We start from the raw sequence: 22,313 nt of genomic DNA on the forward strand, positions 1-22,313 counted from the left end.
AGAGGGAGAGAGAGATGTAATCATCAATGATAAGAAAGTTGTTTGGCCGCTTCCTACATCGAGCCTACAACCCGGGCAGGTGCCCTGACCAGGGTATCGAACCGTGACCGCCCAATTCATAGATCGAGCCTCAACCACTGAGCCACACCAGCCGGGCAAAGCACTTCCATTTTGAGAGGAAAAAAAAGGGACACGAATCACTTTTAATTTGGTTCATATAAGAATATTAGAATAGACCTGGCCAGAGGGGCTCAGTTGGTTGCAGTGTCATCCGTACACTCTCACATTGGATGTCTCTCTCTCTCCTCTCTCTCTAAAATCAATAAAAGCATGTGGAGTGTGGATTTAAAAATTTTTAAGAGTATTAGAATAAATAATTTTAATATTTTATGGTAAGGGATATTAGCACAAGAAGAAAATATCAGGAGAAAACATCCTATAGAGATCAGAGTGACCTCTCAAGCAAATGTTTTTCAACTATACCTCGATTTTTGGGGAAGACAACAGATTGTACCTCAAAGATAAAAATCTATGGAACACTTTCTGTATTTTATCCAAAATGGTTTCCTCCCCATTTCGAGCCAGAAGGTTAATAGCAAAGGCTTAGCACTTTTCCTGGCTGGAGGAGAGGCCTGAAAGCAGGCACTTCTGTTCTCCTACACATTAGAATGGGAAATGGTGCTAAGTACAAAAGTATAGTGGTGTTAACGCAAAATCAAAACACAAGGTCCAGAGCAAGTGGCTAAGGCTGTGTTCATGCCCTGGGGAGGTCCTGGTTTAACACTGTTTCTGTTTTCCCAGACAATGATGCCCCAGCCCCCACCCCAAGGTAGGCCACTCCATAGGAGTGGGAAGAATAGAAAGGCTTCAGGAGGACTGCTCAACCTGAGTTATTCTAGGAGATGAAAATTTGGTCATAACAGACAAATGTGCTTTTAAAGTAAATATGTTATCTGAAGGCTCTACTGCGAACTGTCCTTATCAATCTTTGGAGGAGCATTTCTTTGCCACTATGCTTTAACTTTATTTAAGATGATGACGCTCCCATCTGGCTCCCAAAGCCATTCAGTTATTATTGAGACTTTATCAGGTATCCAGCAAGTGATGTGGAGGAAAGTTTTGAGGTTCTGCTGGCCAGTCCTCAGTCAAGCTCCATCACTTTGTATCCCAATTCTCCCCATCATTTCCATCCAGCTGCAATGACAGAGTTTCACAGACTCTAAATGCACTGTTTCAAATGAGAAGGCAGTGATTGCTTTGAAACTCTAAGAACTGCATCCTTCTCCGAATCTGCTCCAGAATGGCCTGAACTTCAGCGCAAGAAACTGATTCCAAGTCTCCCCCAAAAGCCTGGACCCACCCTTGGGTGTGAGTGTCAAAGGGAAATCTGTTCCTGGAACAGTTGTCCTGCCGTGATGCACACTGTAGGTGGGAATACACGTGGGCCAGGGGAGACCGTGCAGGTACCGACCGCGCGGGTCTCCTACCGCCTCCAGCAAACATCAGGGGCTTTCACCCACAGCTCCCGACGCTCCTCACCCGGGAAATGTCATGTCAACCTCTCCGATCACATGCAGACAGATGCGTGGTTAGATAAAACGGGAGAGTGGGAGGCGGCTGAGCTCAGATCCAAGCCTACACGCCTCAGCGGCGACGACTCCGCTCCCCACCCCGCGCGCTCGGCGAACACGGACACAACTTCTAGAAAGCGCCCACCCTGGACGAAAGCACTTCTCCCAGGAAAGAGACCCTTTCCGCTGAAAATCCCCAAACCCGAGACCCGACACTTTCTACCGAACAAAAAGCTTGTGTGCCGGCAAGAGGGGGTGGGAAAGAGCGTGGCAAGAATTTGCGCGGCTTTCCGCCTCCTCCTCGGAGCGCGCCCAAGTCTGCGGCCTCGGCGCCCGGACGCTTCCCCTCCCACCCGTCGGGGAGCCGCCGCGGCGAGGAGAGAAGCGGGCTCCGGGCACGTCAATCAGCCGCGTCCGCCCGCCTTCCGTCTACACCTCCCCTCCCTTCCCCCCCTCCTCCAAAAAATAAAGGCAGAGAAAGAAAGGGAAAAGGAGGCGACTGATGCGGGAACTCGTCTCCAAGGGGGCTCCTGCTCCGACCCCGGGAGGCCTCACGTCCCGGACCCGGCGCGCCGGCGGACGGCGGGAGCGGGAGGCGGCCCAGCAGCCGCCCGTCGCCGGGTCCTCACGGCGCGTCCGCCACGCTCCGGCTCCCCGCGCCGGTCGGCGCCGTCCGACCCCGCACTTCGCTAAGGCCCAGCGGCCCGCCGCCCGGAGGCGCGGGCCAAAGTTGCGCAAATTGTCCCACAGCTGGCAAATACTCACCGGCCGCCGCGGGACCGGGGGTGCGGGGGTTTTCGGGAGTTTAAGGCCAAGAAGCCACGCGAAAGGCGGGCGGAGGCGAAAGGGCCGCGAGCTGCAGTGGCGGCGAAGCGCGGCGCTCGGGCTGGGCTGCGCGGCGAGGTTCTGGCTCCGCCGGGGACTGTGCTGCAACAAAGGACTTCCGCTGCCGCACAGCCGCGCCTGCCGCACCGCACTGAGCCGGCCCCGCTTACGCGGCGACTCCGGGTCTGCCCACCAGCTCGCCGCGGCGTCCGCCAGCCTTCCCCTCCCTCTCGCCCGCCCACCCACTCCGCAGCTGGCTGCTAGGGGCACCCGCGGTCGCCTGTTTGTTGCAACAAGTTTCTGCGTCGGGCGCTGAGGAGACTGGCGCAACCCGCACCGCGGGGGCCGGCGCGGCCGCAGTGGACCACCCCTCCTGCCCCTCTCCCCCGGGTAGGCGTGGGACCTCCTCCTCCCGTTTGCACAGCTGCCTGGGACGGGGCTCCACCCGACTCCCCGAGGGCTGGATGCGGCTTTCCCCCTCCGTCCGCAGTCAGACCCCTGCCCGGGGGGACCAGCAGCTGGCCCCTCCCTCGCGGCGCTTCCCGGGCGTCCCGGCACCCTCGCCCGGTCCCGGACCTGGCCAGTCCGTCCGGGGTCGCCCGTTCCCCACGCTCCCCTCACCCTGCTTTCCACGGGCCCGTCGGCCTCCGGCTTTGAGTCACTTCCCCCGCCATGCCCCACCCCGCCCAGCCCGCCTCCTCCTCCCAGGCTCCCGCGGCTTGGCGTCCCTGGCCCCGCGCCCTCATCACTCTTCCCTCGGACACGCGGGCGCGTCTTTCCCCAGCCCCACTCCCGCTCTGAGGGGGCGCCCATGATTTTGCACAGCCTGGGGAAAGTCCCCGGGTCACGCGGGCGTGTGGGACGCCTGTAACGCTCAGGCTCGCCCCCACGCTTCCGCCTACAGAGTCACGACTGGGGACTGTGGCGGAGGCGCCGAGCGCGGGCCGACCCCCTCCTGGCCACTGGAGCGGGCGGGCGGGCGAGCTGGCACGTAAGCACGCACGCACACTCCGGCCCCGGCGCCCCTCGTTCGCGGCTACCCGGCGCGGGGTCACGTGGGCCCGTCACGGGGCGGCCGGCGCGGGAAGCCGCGCGAGAACGGCCCATGGGGTGCGTGAGCCGGCGCCGCCGCGTGACGTTGGCGGCGCGGGAGCGGCCCCTCCCGCATGGAGGAGCCCGCTGGCCGCCGCGGCGGCGTCTGGGTAAGCGACGCGGCCCGGCCCCCGTGGGCTGCTCCAGGCTCGGTCCCTGCAGCTGCGCCGGTCGCGGGACAGATGCAAGTAGCTGGGGAGACGGGTGTTTTGGGTCCGTTTGACATGTCAATCAGGGCAAAGAGAAAAATGGCAACCGCGAGGGAGCGCTGGGCCGAGGATGCCCGAGCCGCCCTCGCTGCCCGCACGAGGCCGTGGTCGGGGCCTGGCGCAGGCTGGGACGGCGCGCGAGGGCGCCCGCTGCAGTCCGGGCTGCGAATCCGCGCGAGCAGCCCGACCTCTCTCGCGAGTGGGCGCGTTTCCAGGTGCAGCCTGCGAGCGGCCAGTGTCTTCCCTCTCCCCCACCTCCTTTGTGATTACTTTGTTTCTCGAGCAGGAAGTACCCCTCCCGACTCATGATTCATTTCTTTCTTTTTTCATATTAATCTCATTCTGAGCACATCCAGGTTATCTTTTTAAAGCTTGCCCCCTGTATCACTTTCCTCCCCTGGCTCGCGCTCACTGGGAGAAAACAAGCTGCTCCAGCAGCCCCTGGACCGCACCTGGACCTTGACAGCAGCTAACTTGTTTCCTAAATGAACGCCTGGTTCTCCCCAAGGGATTACGTCGGGCATGCATTCTCTTGAGATGATATCAAGTCTTTTTGGTAAAGCTGTTCATTCTCACAGGATTTTGCCAAGTGTGTAGAGTACACTTTGCAATCACAGATTTTTTAGCTGCAAGGGGCGGTATAGAACAATCCAGTGCATCCCTCTTGTTTTACAGATGAGGACACCGGCCTAAAGGGCAAGCGTGCCGCTTGATCGCGGTCCTGCACCTCTGGAGTAAGTGGACGCGAGGGCTCCGGACACCTTGGTCATTGTTCTCGCTGCCACACCAGGAGTGCAGTGCCAGCGTAATCCACTCATAGAGACTATCTGTCAGAGGTGATTATACTTGGCTTGATCCAGAGTCTTGAGAAATCAGATTTGGCCAGTGTGTGATGGCTTTGGTATTTTTAAGAAAAGGGACTGGCACTATTTCTAGGGGAAATAGAATGGCTGTCATGTACTTTGAAGCTCAAAGGTACCCCCGCCCCCCCCCCGTTCAGCCCCGTTCACTGCAAGAATAACCAACATTTGCAGCGCTGTTTGCTTCCATAAGGTTAAGGCACAAAAATCCACTTTAGCAATCTGTTATGTTTTAATTAAGAATAAACTGTTAATCCATTATCAGAATCAGCTCTTTAATAGGGACCAAAACAATGATGGGTGGGACATAGAATAGGTGAGTACTGTGGCTGGGAGGTTATTAGGAAGCAGTGAAACATCACAGGCACGGTCAGCAAAAAGGGAGGGAGGGACCTCGCCAGACTTGCTACACCTTTTTGCCCAGCCCTGCCCTGAATGTTTTATGTGGAGGTAGTGGAGATGGATCCTGCTCAGGTTTGGTTGCTTTTTATTAAGTCCCTGCAGTGGCTAGCAGCTTTCATAGATGAATTTCTTATACTTACCAAAAGGAGGTAGTATTGTCTCCATTTTTCAAACAAACCAGGAAATAGGCTCAGGGATTTTCTTGGCTTCAGTGATACAGCCATTTGCAGTAGAATTCAAGCCTAGATCACTTATCTCCCCGGTCTAGTCTGTGCTCTTTTGCACAGACTATATCTCACTACCACTTCAAGCCAGGAAGGGGATGAGAGAAATCGCCTGTGGCTGATTTATTGGCGCCTGTGGTTGCCCAGAGAGGCTGAGCAGGACTTTCAGCTGCCCTCTGTGCCTGAGAAAGTGGAGCTGTGTGCTTCCACCCTATCTCCTGAGGGGAATATGAAGGAGCCAGGCTGTCTAGCTCTGGGGAGGAGGGGCCCAAGTGCCTTGGCCGTAAAATATCCTGGTGAAGGCTGTGCTGGGAAGCGTTGCATAATGCCCTCCCCACCACTGAACCAAAGTGATTGATTTGCAGTGGTCTGTAGGTGCTGCTTGACCGTCTTGCTCAAGCAAAACTGGCCCATTTTAGTAATAACAGGGCCAGAAAAGAGTTGGGGGTTTTATATGATGCAGACTGGTGGGTTTTTTTTTCTCGTCTTAAAAAAGCAATGCAGGTGCTCTTATCTTGATAAATTATAAAGTACTTCTACACCACTTCCTGTGCTCCCTTTATGCTCATTTATTCCAAATTGCATGTGAACTTCAGTCTTTTGATAAAAGAATACTAAGAAAAATGCTGCTTCAGTTTATAGTTACAAGCACAGACTATGGAGTCAGGTCTAACTTTTGATCCCCGCTTTATACAATTTGCTAGTTGTGTGTCCTAAACCTAGGTTTTTCCTCATCTGTAAAATGGAAAGAGAAAGAACACATATAGTCACGGTGAGGATTAAAAGAGATAGTGTACACAGAGCACTTAGCACGGGCCTTGCTCATGGTACTTACTCATTCTCATAGTAGCGATTGGTAACTTGAACAGTATCATTCCCTCTGGGATAGGAAAGATGACTATTTGAACTTGCTTCGGGAGAGTGAAGGAAGAGGAAATAAAGTGTTTGAAGCAAACATCCGTTTCAGGGTTATTGACTGAATTTATTAATACTTCTTTCCCTTTGCTAGCAGGAATTGTTTTTTTTAATCTTATCTTTAGAAAAAGTGTTTAGTGTAGTGTTAGTGGTTATTTTTTGGAATTTCTCTTATTCATTTCTTCCCTGGTTACAAATCAATATACAATGACTTCTTGTTCCTTCTGAAAAACCCGAGACACTTGAAGCAAAGGGTTTCGTTAGCCCATGTGGATAACGTGTTTGTGGAACATTCCATGGCAAACAAAGTGTTGGTATACCTATATTCAGAAGTTATAATCATTTTTGTTTGCACTGTGTTCTAGATCTGTACTAGCACTGTTGTTTTCCAACTTTCTCCTTTCCTTGTAAGTACCTTATTTTTTTCTTTCAGAAGTGCAGTCTTCTTCTTCTTTTTTTTTTTTTAGTGGACTAAAAAGAATCTTTTCCTTTTCTTCACAGGTTTCTGATTTTTTTTCAAGGTCCACTAGCACTTTGCACAGACTGGTGTTAGCATTTTTGTTTGCCTGGTGCTGTGGCTTTATCAGGTACCCCCACATGTTGGTTAGATGGGGGTTAGAGATGTGATATAGGCTGGCTGTGTCTGCCAGCAGGTGGTAGGCCCCAAACTAACGTTTCCCTGTTCCGTTAAAGGTTTCTAGAGCGTAACTGATCTTCCTGTGTCATCTATCATGATTGCTTCTTACCCTCTACTGTAATATTCTCAGTGATTTTTACAAGCAGATGCCTAGAATTACTGCAGATCTTAAACAATATTCTCAGATTTGGAATTTCCACATTAATTTTTAGATATTATGAAAATAGGTGTAATGGTGTATGAGAGTAAATATCTCTTTTTCCTAAATACTTTTTAAAAAGAAGTCTGAAAATGGTGTGTTCCTCCTTTGTTCCCACTGCCCATCCTACTAGCTTGGGAGCACTTTTTTTGCTGTTAATCCTCACCTGACGATATTTTTCCATTGATTTCTTTTTTCTTTTCTTTTCTTTTCTTTTTTTTTTGTTTAGAGAGAGGGGGAGAGACAGAGAAACATAGATGTGAGAGAGACTCATGCATTGGATCCATTGGTTGCCTCCCCTACGCACCCCAACTAGGGCTGGGGATTGAGCCTGCAATTGACCTGCTTGCCCTTGACCAGAATCCAACCTGGGACCCTTCAGTCCATGGACCGATGCTCTATCCACTGAGCCAAACCTGCTAGGGGTGGGAGTACTTTTGTTTCTTAATGTGGCTAACTGGTTAGCTTAAAGTTACAATTAGAATTATAATTGTTGATTTTTGTTCACTTGATGTAATTGGTATTATTCCCACATTTTTAGCACTTCTTACGAACTTGCTTCTTTTTCTCTGTGAAGTAGTCTCTAAAGCAAGCATGTCAAACTCACGGCCCATGGGCTGCATGCAGCCCACAACGAATATTTTTGCGGCCCAGCCAATATAACAGTATGTCAGAAACGTTTTCATAAGAATTTCGTAACTTAATTTTCATACTATCCTGTTTTACATAATTATTAATAACAAACTCCAATGTTTGCTAATGACTGATTACTATAATCATGTTGCATTCATTCCCTTTTCAAGCCCGTGCACCATTACTCTCCACTATAATACTAGCAGCGAATATTTTACCAGCCGATTGCCATGTCAAGTCTTGGATTGACTTGTTTTGGTGTGTGCAACAGGAAATATTTCGCTTTCGGAGAACAAGAAAAATAGGTTTATTTGCGTTACGCTTATTAATTTGTGCAATCATTCAGTGTCTGGTAAGTTAATGTTCAAGAAAAAAAATATTAATTTTTATTAAAATGTTCTATTATTTTATGTTAACGATTACTCATTTATTTCAGCCCTTTGTATTGAGCATGTCTCTATCGAAATAAACCTATGTTTCTATGAAAATTGAAGCTTTTGTTTTTTTTGCGGCCCACATAAACTTAAACCTTATTTATTTGGCCCATGTAAGCCTTTGAGTTTGACATGCTTGCTCTAAAGCAGTGGTTCGCAACCTTGGCTGCACATTAGAATCACCTGGGAATCTTTTTAAAATCCTGATTTCTGGGCCTCATCCTCCGGAAATACTGTTTCTTTGTTATGGGGTGGGGCCACAACATTAGTTACAAAGAAACAGAATTTCCGGAGGATGAGGCCCAGAAATCAGGATTTTAAAAAGATTCCCAGGTGATTCTAATGTGCAGCCAAGGTTGAGAACCACTGCTCTAAAGTTTCTAATGCTGGCTCTCAATTGAGGTATCTTATTAGAATCACCTGCGGAGCTTTTTAAGGAAGGCTCAGTGTTTTATCCCCAGCTATTGTGTTTGGGTTAGTCTGGAGTAGGAATTAGACTTTAGTACAACTGTACATGGAAAGTTTTATAATAGTCAGAAATAAAAGCCACTATTCCAGGATAAAATTATTTCTGCAAACATTCTTTCTCTAGGTTACACCTTCACAATCATATGAAAGTACCATTAAAAAGTTTAAATCATTGTATAAAACCTTTTATCATGTGGCAGTTTGATTATCTCTGCTTTTACCTTTTTATTTATAGCCATGAGTGAGTATCTCAAAAAAGCTGTACACATTTCTCTGCCAACTTTCCTGTCTCCTTGCCTTAATTAATAATAAAGTCACAGAGGTAGGAACCATAGAGAAAATATCTAAGACTATTTGTTTTCCACAGAAATAAATGTCTTACTCCTTTAGATCCTTTTTTTTTTTTAAGATTCTTACAGCCTGAGACAATGAAAAGCTATGTATTCCAGGACATTGTTCTGTCTACCCTAGGTCTGAGAGTCATCTAACATACAATAGATTTTTTTTCAATAAATAAAAATCAAAGATACTGAATATCAAGCAAACTTTGAATTAAACAAATGTAAATACTGATCTAAAGCTGTTCTAGTTTACTTAGTTTGAGCTAATCCAGAGTTAATAAAATCTAGTAAGTAAAGAAGATTTCTGTAGTCTCAAATAATGCTAACCCTATTGTAGTACAAATACCACATTGATAACAGATAAAGCATTTTAATATATAGCACTCATATTTTTGGCTCTAGTATTTGTAAATATAATAAAATGATAAATTATTTTTCTGCAACCTCTCTCACATCTTAAAACTTCTACCAAAAATTCTCAAATGTAACTTCTAAGATTTTTCTGTATGCATAAGAAACTTCGGCTGTTCCACATACTAGAGAAGGTAAAATTGATGATCAAAGAAACTATGAGCAAAGGCTACATAAAAAGCCTAGCCAATAAATTGCAAAGTAGGTTGTATTAGGAAATGTTTTCAGTAACTTTGTGATGGATTGACTTTATTGACCTGAGATAAAATCCGGTTATTTTGCCTTCAAATAATCAAAGGTCTATTATTATGAAAACAAGTTGGAATGAACCTATTGTGTACTAGTATATAAGTTGTGGGTTGTTGTTTTTTAATACATCTGAATTTGTTTCATTTCATAAACTTGGAAAATTTATCCCTTTATTTCAATCAGTATATTTGTAAAATCTGCCATCAATATATATGTTGAAAGTTCTAGAAGGGGGTTTTGAAGAAAGGGCTTTGAGTTTAAAATCATACTTGAAGTACTACCAGCATCATCTAATAACTAGTTATCTGACTTTGGGTACCTCTCCCACCTTCTCGGAGCCTGTGGTTCCTCAACTATAAAATGGAACTAATTTAGTACCTGCTTTGTTACTGCATAGAATCAAAATAATATAGTGTAGGGCAGATTTCTCAAAATGTGGTCCTTGGATGCCCTGACTGGTTTGGCTCGGTGGATAGGGCGTTGGCCTGCGGACTGAAGGGTCCCGGGTTTGATTCCAGTCAAGGGCATGTGCCTTGGTTGCGGGCACGTCCCAGGTGAGGGGTGTGCAGGAGGCAGCTGATTGATGTTTCTCTCTCATCAATGTTTCTGACTCTCTATCCTTCTCTCTTCCTCTCTGTAAAAAATCAATAAAATATATTTTTTTAAAAATTGGTCCTTGGAGGTTCCTGAAACCCTTTCAGTGGGTCTACAAGGATCTCTCTTTTGCAAGGCCAAATTCTCTTCATATATGTGAACCAAAACATGGCAACAGATTGAAAGGAGAAGCATAGAAAAGAACCTAGCTATATTTTTTAAAGCCTGGTATTAAAGAAGATTGTAAAATAGCCCTAGCCGGTTTAGCTCAATGGATAGAGCATTGGCCTGTGGACTGAAGGGTCCCAGGTTTGATTTCGGTCAAGCTCATATGCCTGGTTGCAGGCTTGATCCCCAGTAGGGGGCGTGCAGAAGGCAGCTGATCAATGATTCTCATCCTTGATGTTTCTATCTCTCCCTCTCCCTCCCTCTCTGAAATCAATAAAGATATATTTAAAGCCGAAACCGGTTTGGCTCAGTGGATAGAGCGTCGGCTTGCGGACTGAAAGGTCCCGGGTTCGATTCCGGTCAAGGGCATGTACCTGGGTTGCGGGCATATCCCCAGTAGGAGATGTGCAGGAGGCAGCTGATCAATGTTTCTCTCTCATCGATGTTTCTAACTCTCTATCTCTCTCCCTTCCTCTCTGTAAAAAATCAATAAAATATATTTTAAAAAAAAGAAAGATATATTTAAAAAATAAAAAAATAGAAAAGAGGATTGTAAAATATAAAACAATGCCACCCTTCTCACTTTAAAAAATGTTTTAGAAAAGAAAATGTATTGTTTATGTTATATAATGGGTTTATTGATATGAATAAATTAATAAATTAAAAAATTCTCACCTTTAATTTTTCGTATAGTAACTGTAGATAAAGAACCCACATAAACAACAGCTCTTCCCAGTCTGTAATACTTTTCTTAAGGGTGTAAATGGATGCCTGGCCGGTGTGGCTCAGTGGTTGAGTGTGGACCCGTGTACCAAGAGGTCTCCAGTTCAATTCTGATCAGAGCACATGCCTAGGTTATGATCGATGTTTCTCTTTCTCTCCCTTCCTCTCTCTCTCTCTCTCAAAAAAATTTTTATATATATATGTATATGTATATGTGTGTGTGTGTATATATATATATATAAACATATTTTTTTAAATATAGTTTTATTGATTTCAGAGAGGAAGGGAGAGGGAAAGAGATATAGAAACAATGATGAGAGAATCATTGATCAGCTGCCTCCTTCATGCTCCCTCCTGGCTGGGAGTCAAGCCTGCAACCTGGGCATGTGTCCTTGACCAGAATCGAACCCAGGATCCTTCAGTCCACAGGCCAAGGCTCTATCCACTGAGCCAAAACAGCTAGGGATATATATATATATATTTAAGTGTAAATGGATTTTGAGACCAGAACTTTTTAGAACTGCTGATCAAGAGTAATAGCTAAATAGTTTCTAATAAGGTTGAGATTTATAAAAGTTTATCGTTTTACTGAGATAAAAACTACAAACTTGAAAAAAAGTCTTGAAAACTACCAGATGTCATCCATAAGTGACAAAATGCCCGCAGAAACTGGAATGAAGACTATACTTGGAAGAAGGGAACAGCAGTGACAGCAGTGGATAAATTTCCATTTTTATGGGTTTTATCCTGAGAGAAGGCCCCAGTTGGTGATATGAGGGAATGGCTAAAACTGGGATAATAACCGGTAATCTTATTGGCTTGAAGAAAGGAGGACAGAGTTCAGAGTGACCACACAGCTGGAAAGTAAGCAGGAAAACCTTAGAAAGGATGAGTGGAAGGGCTGAATACTGCATATAAACTCAGCTCAAATCTCTAGCCAACCCCTAAACTTACACATGTGTTGAAAAGCCTTTAAACAGCATACCTAACACTGAAATATCTGAACCATAGGGAGACAGAACTTGGAGTTTAAGTCCAGCCTAGTTAATTGTCTGCAAAAACAAAAACATCAGTACTCTTTGGAAGACAATTATAGAATCTAAAGTCTTTAGTAATCACAGTGTCTAGGACAGTGGTTCTCAACCTTCCTAATGCCGCGACCCTTTAATACAGTTCCTCATGTTGTGGTGACCCCCAACCATAAAATTATTTTCGTTGCTACTTCATAACTGTAATTTTGCTACTGTTATGAATCGTAATGTAAATATCTGATATGCAGGATGTATTTAGGCGACCCCTGTGAAACGGTCGTTCGACCCCCAAAGGGGTCTCGACCCAAAGGTTGAGAACCGCTGGTCTAGGCTATTACCAAAAATGAATACACATATAAGAAACAGGAACTTATCGCCCTAATTAATGGAGATTAACCCCAAGATGACCCAGAGGTTGGGTTTGGCAGAGAAGATCTAGAGCAGCTATTATAACTATGCTTATGGATGTAAAGCAAAATTAGGTAGTAATATGTGAACAAATAAAAAATCTCAACAGAGAAATAGAAAGTAACAGATGAAAATTTTTGACCTGAAAATACACTGAGGTTAAAGTCAGTGGTGCATGGGCAGGCTAAATAGTCAGCTCAGACGGTGAATAAAGAAAAAGTGAATTTATGTAAGGAAAAGGGGTTGCAGGATGGGGATATCCAAAGGGAAGGGCTACACAGCACTGAGCCAGAGGGTATTGAGTCTATTATGGCAGCAGAAATGCTTGAGTGGGAAAAGAAAGGGCAAAAAAGAAGCACCAGGAGAGCCTAGACTGGGCTGCTTTGGCTCACTGGGAAGTCAGAGAAAAGGGGGCCTTAGAAATAGGCTCAGGGGATTAACCCAGGATGAGCTGCCCATTGTTCCAGGTTGCTAGCCTCATGGGGTTCCTTAGAGTTTGGGGGAAGGAGAGGGAGAAGGGAATGGCACTGGATGCTCCTTGGAGGGAGAGGGAGCACTGGATCCTTTGTCCTGAGCATCTCTCTTTCCGGTGGAAATCCTAGGGGAGGTCCCAGGGAAGGATCTTAATCGAATATTCATCAGCTTTTCAGGTGTGCTCTTTCCAGGTCGAGGTCTCCAGTGATTGGTTGGTGCCAGGGCAGGGTCATTAGTCGATGTGGCTGGTCCTGAGGCAGCCACTGTGTCACTTGTCTGGTTTTGCTGATCTTCTGGGCCTGGAGCTGAAATACAACTGAGGCCTAGATGTTATCTTTTTTTCTTAATTTTTTTTTTTTTATTGATTTCAGAGAGAGAGAGAGAGACATCAATGATGAGAGAGGATCATTGATCGGCTGCCTCCTGCACGCCCCCTACTAGGGATCTAGCCTGAAATGCGGGCATGTGCCCTTGACCAGAATCAAACCTGGGACCCTTCAGTCCGCAGGCCGATGCTCAATCCACTGAGCCACACTGGCTAAGGCTAGATGTTATCTTCAGGGAGGAAAAGATTAAGGGTCCAAACCACATGGCCAGTGATACACTAGGGAGGATAGGTTACCCTGGGGCAAGGTTCTTCTTTTCCTAGTTTTGCCCCTTGCTAGGCACCCAGGGCTCTCTGCCCTATGTTTCTGTACCTGGCCCATAGTCCTTGTTCTGCTCATGTCTGATAATATATACTATCTGCAATAAAAAAATTCACTGAATGGATTTAATAGGCAAGAAATGACAAAGTGAGTGACCTTGAAAATAGAAATTATCTGAAGCAGAAAGAAATAAGTATATGTGAAAGTTCTTTATAAACTTCAATGCTCTATGTTAACATTAAGGAATTATTATTCTAGGTTCCTTTCAAAGCCTAAACTTAACCTCTTCCCTTTGCATGTGGACTGACTTCTAATTTGTAAATCAATGACATCTAAAAGAATACTTTTGAATACTCTCTTCTCACATTGACCATTTCCTCTCCACTGTCAGAAAAAGAAACCCCTCTTTTTTCCATGGCTAACTGCTATGCTTATACTTTTGATTGCATTCCTTCTGGCTTCTTGAGGTGCCACCCCCTCTTTAGCCTGAAAGTTATCTTCAACCTGCAGCAACCTCAATGACCTATCTTACTTGTACCTACCCTTATGGCTGCTGCTTTCCAGTAGAACCTTGCAGTCAGATATTTTGCTTTTGCTGTTTTCCCAAATTGTTTTCATAAGTCACCAGAAACCTTTTGGTCACACACTTGGGGGTGTTGTAACAGGCTTCATCCCGGTGTTACTCTGCAGCATTTTCCGTCATTGCCACCTCCTCTTGCCAAGGTTCTCACCTTTCCCTCACCTCCCTTATCCTCCCCCAATGACAGTGTATTCTCTTATTTGTCCTCTCCCGCTTATTGTATCTTTTCTGTGTTGTTCAAGGATTTATTCTTACCTTATTTTCTCTTCGTTTACGCGATAGTCCCATTCACTCCGGCAGCTTCAGCCTTGTCATTTTAGAGGGCCTCCTCCCCCTCTCCAGCCCTGCTCTCTCTAGAGCCTCAGACCAGCATGTTGTCCCTACTCTGATCACTAAACACGTGTACTCGGATGTCCTAAGTGAACACTTGAACTCAGTGTGTCCAAAGTGAAACTCGACTCTTACCAAGCCAGTTTCTGTGTCTCTTCTTTGGCATTCCGAGACCCTGCCTTTATATCAACTCCTGCACATGGCAGTTACTCTGAAAATATGACCTGAAGGAATGAACAGTCTTCCAGTTACCCAAGCTGAATTCTGAGACTCACCTTTGACTTGATCTCTGGAGCTGACCACATCCAATCTGCTGCCAAGTCACGTCAGTTCTGCGTCTGGTGGATCGTATTCTTTGCTTCATTTACACCATTACTTGGATATTAGTAGGCTCCTTGTTCTTCATTTCTCCATGCCTTTCACTTACTAATTTTTTAAAATATATTCCAACTAAACTGACTAGTCTTGACTCAGAAGCCAAATGATGGAGGTGGTGATGATGAGTGCTATTTATTGAACACTTCCTATGGGACCACATTTCTAAGTGCTTATATGCATCATCTTAACAACCTGTGAGGTAGATACCATAATTACCCATATTTATAACTGAAATGGAGGACTAGAGAGTTGTGTTTGGTGAAGACCACACAACTAAGTGACAGAGCAAGAATTTTAATCCAAGTTGTCTGATTCCAGAGGTCAGGCTTTAACTACTACACAGTTCTCTCTCACAGAAAACATCTTAACAGACACACTGGAGTACCTTTTAGTTTATATTCAGTGAGCCAGCTGACCCCATCTTGTTATTCACTTCCTTTTGTGCCCTGACTAGGATCTACCTACTTTTGTTTGTTTTTTCTGTGCCAAACTGAATTCTTCAGTTATCTATATATTTATATCCCTCCCTGTAATTCTACGCTTTCTGTTTTTTCTGCCTTCAGTGCTATGTTCACCTTCTGCCTATTCGTCTAAATCCAGTTCAAATGGCTTATTTTCCTTTGGGTTTCCTGTTATTTATTCTCCCTCACATAACTTGTTCTCCGAGTTGCTCTATGGCACTTGTCACTTCATGTTGTAATTACTATGTTTTATCTCCCCTGTTAGCTTATAATCTTCTTGATTTCAGCATCTATGTATTTTTTTCTGTCCCTATGCCTTGTGCAATGCATGCTTTCACATATTTTTCTTTATTAAATTTCTCTTCAATCAATATTTTTTCAATAAGTGAATTTTACTGTTACTCATACACCATTAACCACAATATTTTTTTATATGTGGCTTTTTAGTGTGCCATTTTCATTTCCATATGGTTCAGTAGTTCATTCTATTAATGTACTGTGTGTGTGTGTGTGTGTGTGTGTGTAGAGAACTGGTGAAAATGTTTATGATCTGGGGGGATTTTTTGGAAACAATTTATAAGGCTAGTTTAAGGTACTTCAATTTGACCCATTTCAGAGAATCTAAAATCCCCAGTAGGGGACATGCAGGAGGCAGCCGATCAATGATTCTTTCTCATCATTGATGTTCCTCTTTCTCTCTCCCCACCTTCCTCTCTGAAATAAATATATATTTATATATATATATATATATATATATATATATATACATATATATATATATATATATTTTTTTTTTTATGAAGGTAAGTTCTTGTTGGAGCATCATCCTATACACCAGACAGTCTGGGTTTGATTCCTGGTCAAGGTACATACCCACATTGCAGGTTCAATCCCCAGTTCGAGTGGGTGTGGGAGGCAACCAATTGATGTTTCTCTCTCTCTTTCTCTCTCTCTCTCTCAAAATATAAATTAAAATTTTAATTAATTAAAAAACACATATCCTCGGGTGAGGATTTAAAACTTTTTTTTAAATAAAATAATGCAAAATAAAAAATGAAGGCCTGGAGTGGGGTTAGGGTAAGGTGGAAGGGTCAAAAAGGGAGAAAATGAGAGACATCTGTAATACTTTCAACAATAAAATAAAAATTTTTAAAATAATAAAATTAAAAATTAGGGGAAAAGGATTACATGTAGGTACAGTGGGGCCTTGACTTACGAGTGTAATTCATTCCGTGACAGAGCTCGTAACTCAAATTACTCGTATGTCAAATCAGTTTTCACCATTACAATGAATTGAATGCTGGGCTGATGTTGTGGCGTTCACTGTGACGTTCGCTGCACCAACTAGCAGTGGGGTATCTGAAGCTGGCTCGTAACCCGAATTTTAGCTCGCAACTCAAAGCAAAAAATCGGCCAAGAGACGGCTCGTATCTCGAAAAACTCGTTAGTCAAGGCCCCACTGTATATATTTATGATGTAAAATTTGCATAAAAGGTTTTGTTTTAAGTTTAAACAGTACGGTTCCCTCCACCCTTAACTCCCTGCTCCCTCGTTTCCCTCCCAGGAGCAAATATTTTACTCCAAATATTGCTGAGACTTCCCCGGGGCCCCTTGCTGTCTAATCCTGACTATTCATTAGGCTCCTCTAGTTTGTGTGTCATGTTCTCTGGGAGGTAGAGAGGGAGGACATTTGAGTCCTGGAACCCATTGCCTGAGTTTGAATCCCCTGCTCTGCCACTCACTAGCAATGACCTTGGGTAAATTAACTCTCTGTGCTGATTCAGTTTCTTCATATGTAAGATTCATTGAGTAGTCTCTTTCTCATTGAGTTGTACTGAGAATTAATGAAATATTGCTTGTCACATAGGAAGCTCTATATAATGTTAGCTATTTTTATTACATTATCAGTCACTCAGCTGTCTGCTGCTCAAGCTATTGCCAGTGCCCAGATAGCTAACCCCACAGTCTAATCCAGCCATGGGCAAACTACGGCCCGTGGGCCGGATCCGGCCCGTTTGAAATGAATAAAATTAAAAAAAAAAAAAAAAGACGGTACCCTTTTATGTAATGATGTTTACTTTGAATTTATATTAGTTCACACAAACACTCCATCCATGCTTTTGTTCTGGCCCTTTGGTCCAGTTTAAGAACCCATTGTGGCCCTCGAGTCAAAAAGTTTGCCCACCCCTGGTCTCTAATCACTCACTTGCTTATCCCTTGGACTCTCTGGCTAGGAAGGAAACTTCAGTCTCTGTTTAGGTGTGCTTTTTAGAGGAAGTCCTCCCAGCCCCCCAGTGGTGCCCTCTGTGCCATGCTGCCTTCTCCCTGAAGCACCGGGGTTCTCTGAGCAGTGGGGTGGAGAGGGTGGTCAAGCACAGCCTCCCACCTCTCTGGAGCCGCAGCATTCTTGAATGCCCTGGTGCTCACCCTACACTTCTCTGCCAGAATTCATTTGCATGTTCTTCCTCATGCATGATTTTTCCCTGAGACTAGTGCACCCATTGGCATTCTACTTCCGTCAGGACTCTCCATACTTATGTGTCTGAATCCAGTTAGCACATTTCGTACCGCATAGAAATCTCTAAGACATTAAGACATACGCCAGGAACCGCATGTTTTGGGGCAAACTGCATGTTATTTAAATCATCATAACTACAGATCATAATGCACTTTAGGTGTTGTTTTTCAATAATTATAACACTTTTATTTACAAAAACAAACAATTAAAGTTCTTTGTACTTTTTTAACGTATGTACTGTGTAAAACATTTTCCTCTTTGAAGAGGGACCAAACAAAATTTACGTAAGTATCTAGGCTCGCTCCTTTTTCCATGGGCGGCACAAACTCTGCAGGCTCTCGTAGGAAATTTTTCTTTCCACTCGCTGGAATACACGTAGGTTCATGCTTCTCCATATCACCTGACAACCTTTTGGGTGGATCTTTACGAGGTGCTCTCCTTGCACCCCCAGGGGAAGGGCTGGACAGATTTGTCTCTGGTTCCAGAGAGCCTTCATTATTGTCATCCGTTGTCCAGTCTCTCGCCACCAGTAGCAGAAACTGTTTATACTTCATTTTTGCTTGTGGATTGAGGACGTTGTACATTCTAAATGAATTGAAAAGTCCACAGTTTATAAGGTACAGCACTACTTTTTTTGTCCATTTCATCGTTTTCCTTAGAATGGAACAACACGAAAGGAAGTATATCAGTTTCGTTGGTTTCCTTCCTTTTTCTGAGAGAGGGCATTTCTAAAAGCGCCAGGAACTTGAAGACGAAGACTATTCGAATGACCAAAATACAATGTAACTGCAATGCTTTATGGGTTCATGCAATTATATAGTTTTTCGTAGATTGACCTGCACGGTTTCCACCAATGAGATCGCTTCATTCGATGTAGACAAGACAGTGTGTTGACATCTAAGGTCCGTAACAGATGGCACATGAAAAATGAGAAAACTCGTGAGCGGTCCTTAACAGATGGCACGCGAAACACGAGAAAGCTCGTGAGCGGTACGAAAGGTGTTAAGATCAGGGTTTAGGTTCTTTCCCATGAGACTCCCAGGCCTCCTGTAAATCAGGGGATGTGGCTTGACATCTATTTTAAGGGCTCCTGACCTTACTGTGACTGATAAGTTTCCCAAACATTATATGGTAGGCCACCAGTGTCCCCTACGCACACCGAGGACCCATACGGAGCGGACACCTCTAGCCCAGCCAGGACACACTGTTACGTTATTAATATTTATAGCTAACATTTGAAGAGCATTTCAGTTACACAGTGCTTTTCACCTAACTTCTCTTAGCTCTGAGGCAAGGATCAATATCCCATTCCCATTTGTCCGGTGAAGAAAACTGAGGACTAAAAACATTGTGGTTGCATAGATAAAAGAGGACAGGCCTGCCTTCTCCTGTGTCACTCATACCAGGCTACCTTCTTACCAGACGAAGAAAAGCCATAAATGTTTATGGTTTCAGCAGAGTTGATACCGATTGTCATATTAGGAGGATTTAGTGTTAGCTAAGTTTGGGGTGAAATTAATAGAAAATTGTTGACCAGTATGCTGTACAGCTGAAACTAATACAAAATCTCACACACACACACATACACACACACACACACACACACACACACGAGTGAGAGAGAAGAAGGTATAGAGAGAAATATCAGTTTGTTGCTGCACTTATTTATGATTCATTAGTTGATTCTTGTATGCCCTGACTGGAGAATCCAACTGGCAACCTTGGTGTATCAGGACGACACTACCCAACTGAGCTACTCAGCCAGGGCGATATAAAATAATATGGAATATAAACTGCAATTAAAAATAAAATTGTTGCCCTAGCTGGGTGGCTCAGTTGGTTGGAGCATTATCCAATACACCAAAAGGTTGCTGGTTTAGTCCCAGGTCAGAGCACATACCTAGGTTATGGGTCCATCCCTGGTTTGGGTGTGTTTGGGAGGCAACTGATCGATGTTTCTTTCTCACATTGATATTTGTCTCTCCCTCCTTTCCTCCCTTTCTAAAACCAATATCCTCAATGAGGATTAAAATAAAGAAAATTATTGAATAATTTTACTTAAATGTAGGTCTCCTTGTACTCAGGCTTATGTGAACTGTAGCCAATTTTGTAATTAAAATCTTTATATTCTCCTTTTTCTTAGAGCCACAATGGACACAGCTAGCCATAGCCTTGTCCTTCTGCAGCAGCTGAACATGCAACGAGAATTTGGTTTTCTGTGTGATTGCACAGTTGCTATTGGAGATGTTTACTTCAAAGCCCACAGAGCAGTGCTTGCTGCTTTTTCTAACTATTTCAAGATGATATTTATTCACCAAACAAGGTAAGGATGTGCTTTTGTAAATCTGAAGAGTTTTAATACTGTGGTATGTCTAAACCTTATTATAACAACATTTGAGGGATTCTTGTTATGGGGTCACATAAGAAAAAAATTTTGTTATATATTTTTTATATATCAGTAATTAAATGCAGTTGAAGGATTCATATTGGAAGATAAGAATAAAAACAATAATATCTCAAATTTATTGAAGGGTTATTTTATACAAGCACTAAGTATTTACCTGATGTAAATTATACAATTGTCCATACTATTTTAGAGAAAGGAAATCAAGGCTCAGTTGTTAAGTAACTTGCCCATCCAGGATTATATAGCTACTAAGGCTAATAAGTTAGACTCAAATGTAGATCTGTGCTGTTAAAGGTCTGTGCTCTTAATCACTAAGTTGTTGATTTGTATTCCATAACACTTTCATATCAAGGTTTTGATGTCATAATTCTACTCACCTTATATTCCACTAGAGGCCTGGTGCACAAAAATTTGTGCACTGGCGGGGGTGGGGGGGTGTTCCTCAGGCCCACTTGTGCCCTTTCACAGTCTGGGACCCCTCGGGAGATAACGACCTGCTGGCTTAGGCCCGCTCCCGGGTGGCAGAGGGCAGGCCCAATCCCTAGGTGCAGCCCCTGGTCGGGCTCAGAGCAGGGCCAATTGGGGAGTTGGGGCACCGCCCCCTGTCATGCACAGAGCAGGGCGGATCGGGAGGTTTGGATGCCACCCCCAGTCACGCTCAGGGTAGGGCCGATTGGGGGGTTGGGGCACTGCCCCCTGTCACACTCAAGGCAGGGTCGATGGGGAGGTTGCGGCGCCACCCCCTGTCACGCACAGAGCAGGGCCCATCAAGGGGGTTGGGGCTCCATACCCTGTCACACACAGAGCAGGGCCAATCAGGGGGTTGGGGATCTCCCCCCCCCACCCCCCCACCCCCCCACCCCCCCCACCCCCCCCCACCCCCCCCCCCCCCCCCCCGTCACACAGAGTCGGACCGATAGGGGAGTTGGGACACCGCCCCCTGTCACACACAGAGCAGGGCGGATCAGGGGGTTGGGGCACTCCCCCCTGTCACACTCAGGGCAGGGCCAATAGGGAGGTTTCGGCTCCACCCCATCACACACAGAGCAGGGCCCATGAGGGGGTTGGGGCGCCTTCCCCATCAGAACAGAGCAGGGCGGGATAGGGAGGTTGTGGCCCCGCCCCCTGTCACACACAGAGCCACAGGGCGATCAGGGGGTTTGGGTGCTGCCCCCATCACGCTGCTCCAGGGGCCAGGAGGTCTTGGCGGCTCCGCTGATCCCAGTGCTGGTAGGCCTTGCGGCTCCGCTTGACACAGGGCAGTGAGGCCTCGCTGCTCCTCTGATCCTGGTGCTGGGAGGCCTCGCAGCTCCGCTTGACACAAGGGCAGTGAGGCCTTGCTCCTCCGCTGATCCCGGTGCTGAGAGGCCTCACTGCTCTGCTGATCCCGGTGCTAGAAGGCTCCGCTGATCTCGGTGCCAGGAGGCCTCACGGCTCTGCTGATCCCAGTGCCGGGAGGCCTCGCAGCTCCACTGATCCCGGTGCTGGGAGGCATATTACCCTTTTACTATATAGGATAGAGGCCCGGTGCACGGGTGGGGGCCGGCTGGTTTGCCCTGAAGGGTGTCCTGGATCAGGGTGGGGGTCCCGCTTGGGTGCCTGGCCAGCCTGGATGAGGGGATGATGGCTGTTTGCAGCTGGTCACACATCCTTCAGGGTGGGGGTCCCCACTGGGGTGCTTGGCCAGCCTGGATGAGGGGATGATGGCTGTTTGCAGCTGGTCACACCCCCTTCAGGGTGGGGGTCCCCACTGGGGTGCCTGACCAGTCTGGGTGAGGGGCTGAGGGCCGTTTTCAGGCTAGCAGGTGACTGAAGCTCCCAACCTCTCCTTTCTTTCTTTTTTTTCTTTTTATTCTGGGATTTATTTACCTTCTATGGCTGTCACTGAAACTGAGAGCAGGCTTTAGCTCTGAGGCTCGGCTCCAGCTCTGAGGCCTCGGCTGCTGAAAGCAGGTATCTGGGTTTGTTTGGGTTCTATAATTGAAACACTGTTGCAACTCCAGCTTGGCCAGCTGGCTGAAAGCATGGGTTTTGTTTAGCTTCTATAATTGCAATATTGTTTCTTAGAGTGCAAGCTCAGAGCCCAGGAGCAGCAGGCGGGGAACCTTGGCTTCCTCCTTCACT

At 45.6% G+C, this 22,313-nt stretch overlaps 2 protein-coding genes across 12 annotated transcripts in view; one reads left to right on the forward strand and one right to left on the reverse strand.

Moving 5' to 3' along the window:
- The window catches only part of ZBTB1 (zinc finger and BTB domain containing 1), a 32,877-nt gene extending 29,836 nt beyond the window's left edge, over nucleotides 1-3,041 (reverse strand). For 2 of the 4 annotated variants that reach the window (XM_059693856.1, XM_059693846.1), the window contains exon 1: nucleotides 2,337-3,005. The gene's annotated coding sequence lies outside the window, so the exon portion shown is untranslated. The other 2 variants (XM_059693836.1, XM_059693827.1) reach the window with 2 other exon arrangements.
- A 48-nt stretch (nucleotides 3,042-3,089) lies between these two features.
- Nucleotides 3,090-22,313, forward strand: part of ZBTB25 (zinc finger and BTB domain containing 25) — a 31,291-nt gene continuing 12,067 nt past the window's right edge. Inside the window, exons 1-3 of one of the 8 annotated variants that reach the window (XM_059693771.1) lie at nucleotides 3,090-3,598; nucleotides 4,373-4,533; nucleotides 19,926-20,105. In XM_059693771.1, coding sequence (XP_059549754.1) covers nucleotides 19,933-20,105 — 173 coding nt within the window. In that variant the 5' untranslated portion in view covers nucleotides 3,090-3,598; nucleotides 4,373-4,533; nucleotides 19,926-19,932. The other 7 variants (XM_059693790.1, XM_059693806.1, XM_059693781.1 and 4 more) reach the window with 7 other exon arrangements.

This window comes from Myotis daubentonii, chromosome 1, assembly GCF_963259705.1.
Source record: "Myotis daubentonii chromosome 1, mMyoDau2.1, whole genome shotgun sequence".
Lineage (NCBI taxonomy): Eukaryota > Metazoa > Chordata > Mammalia > Chiroptera > Vespertilionidae > Myotis > Myotis daubentonii.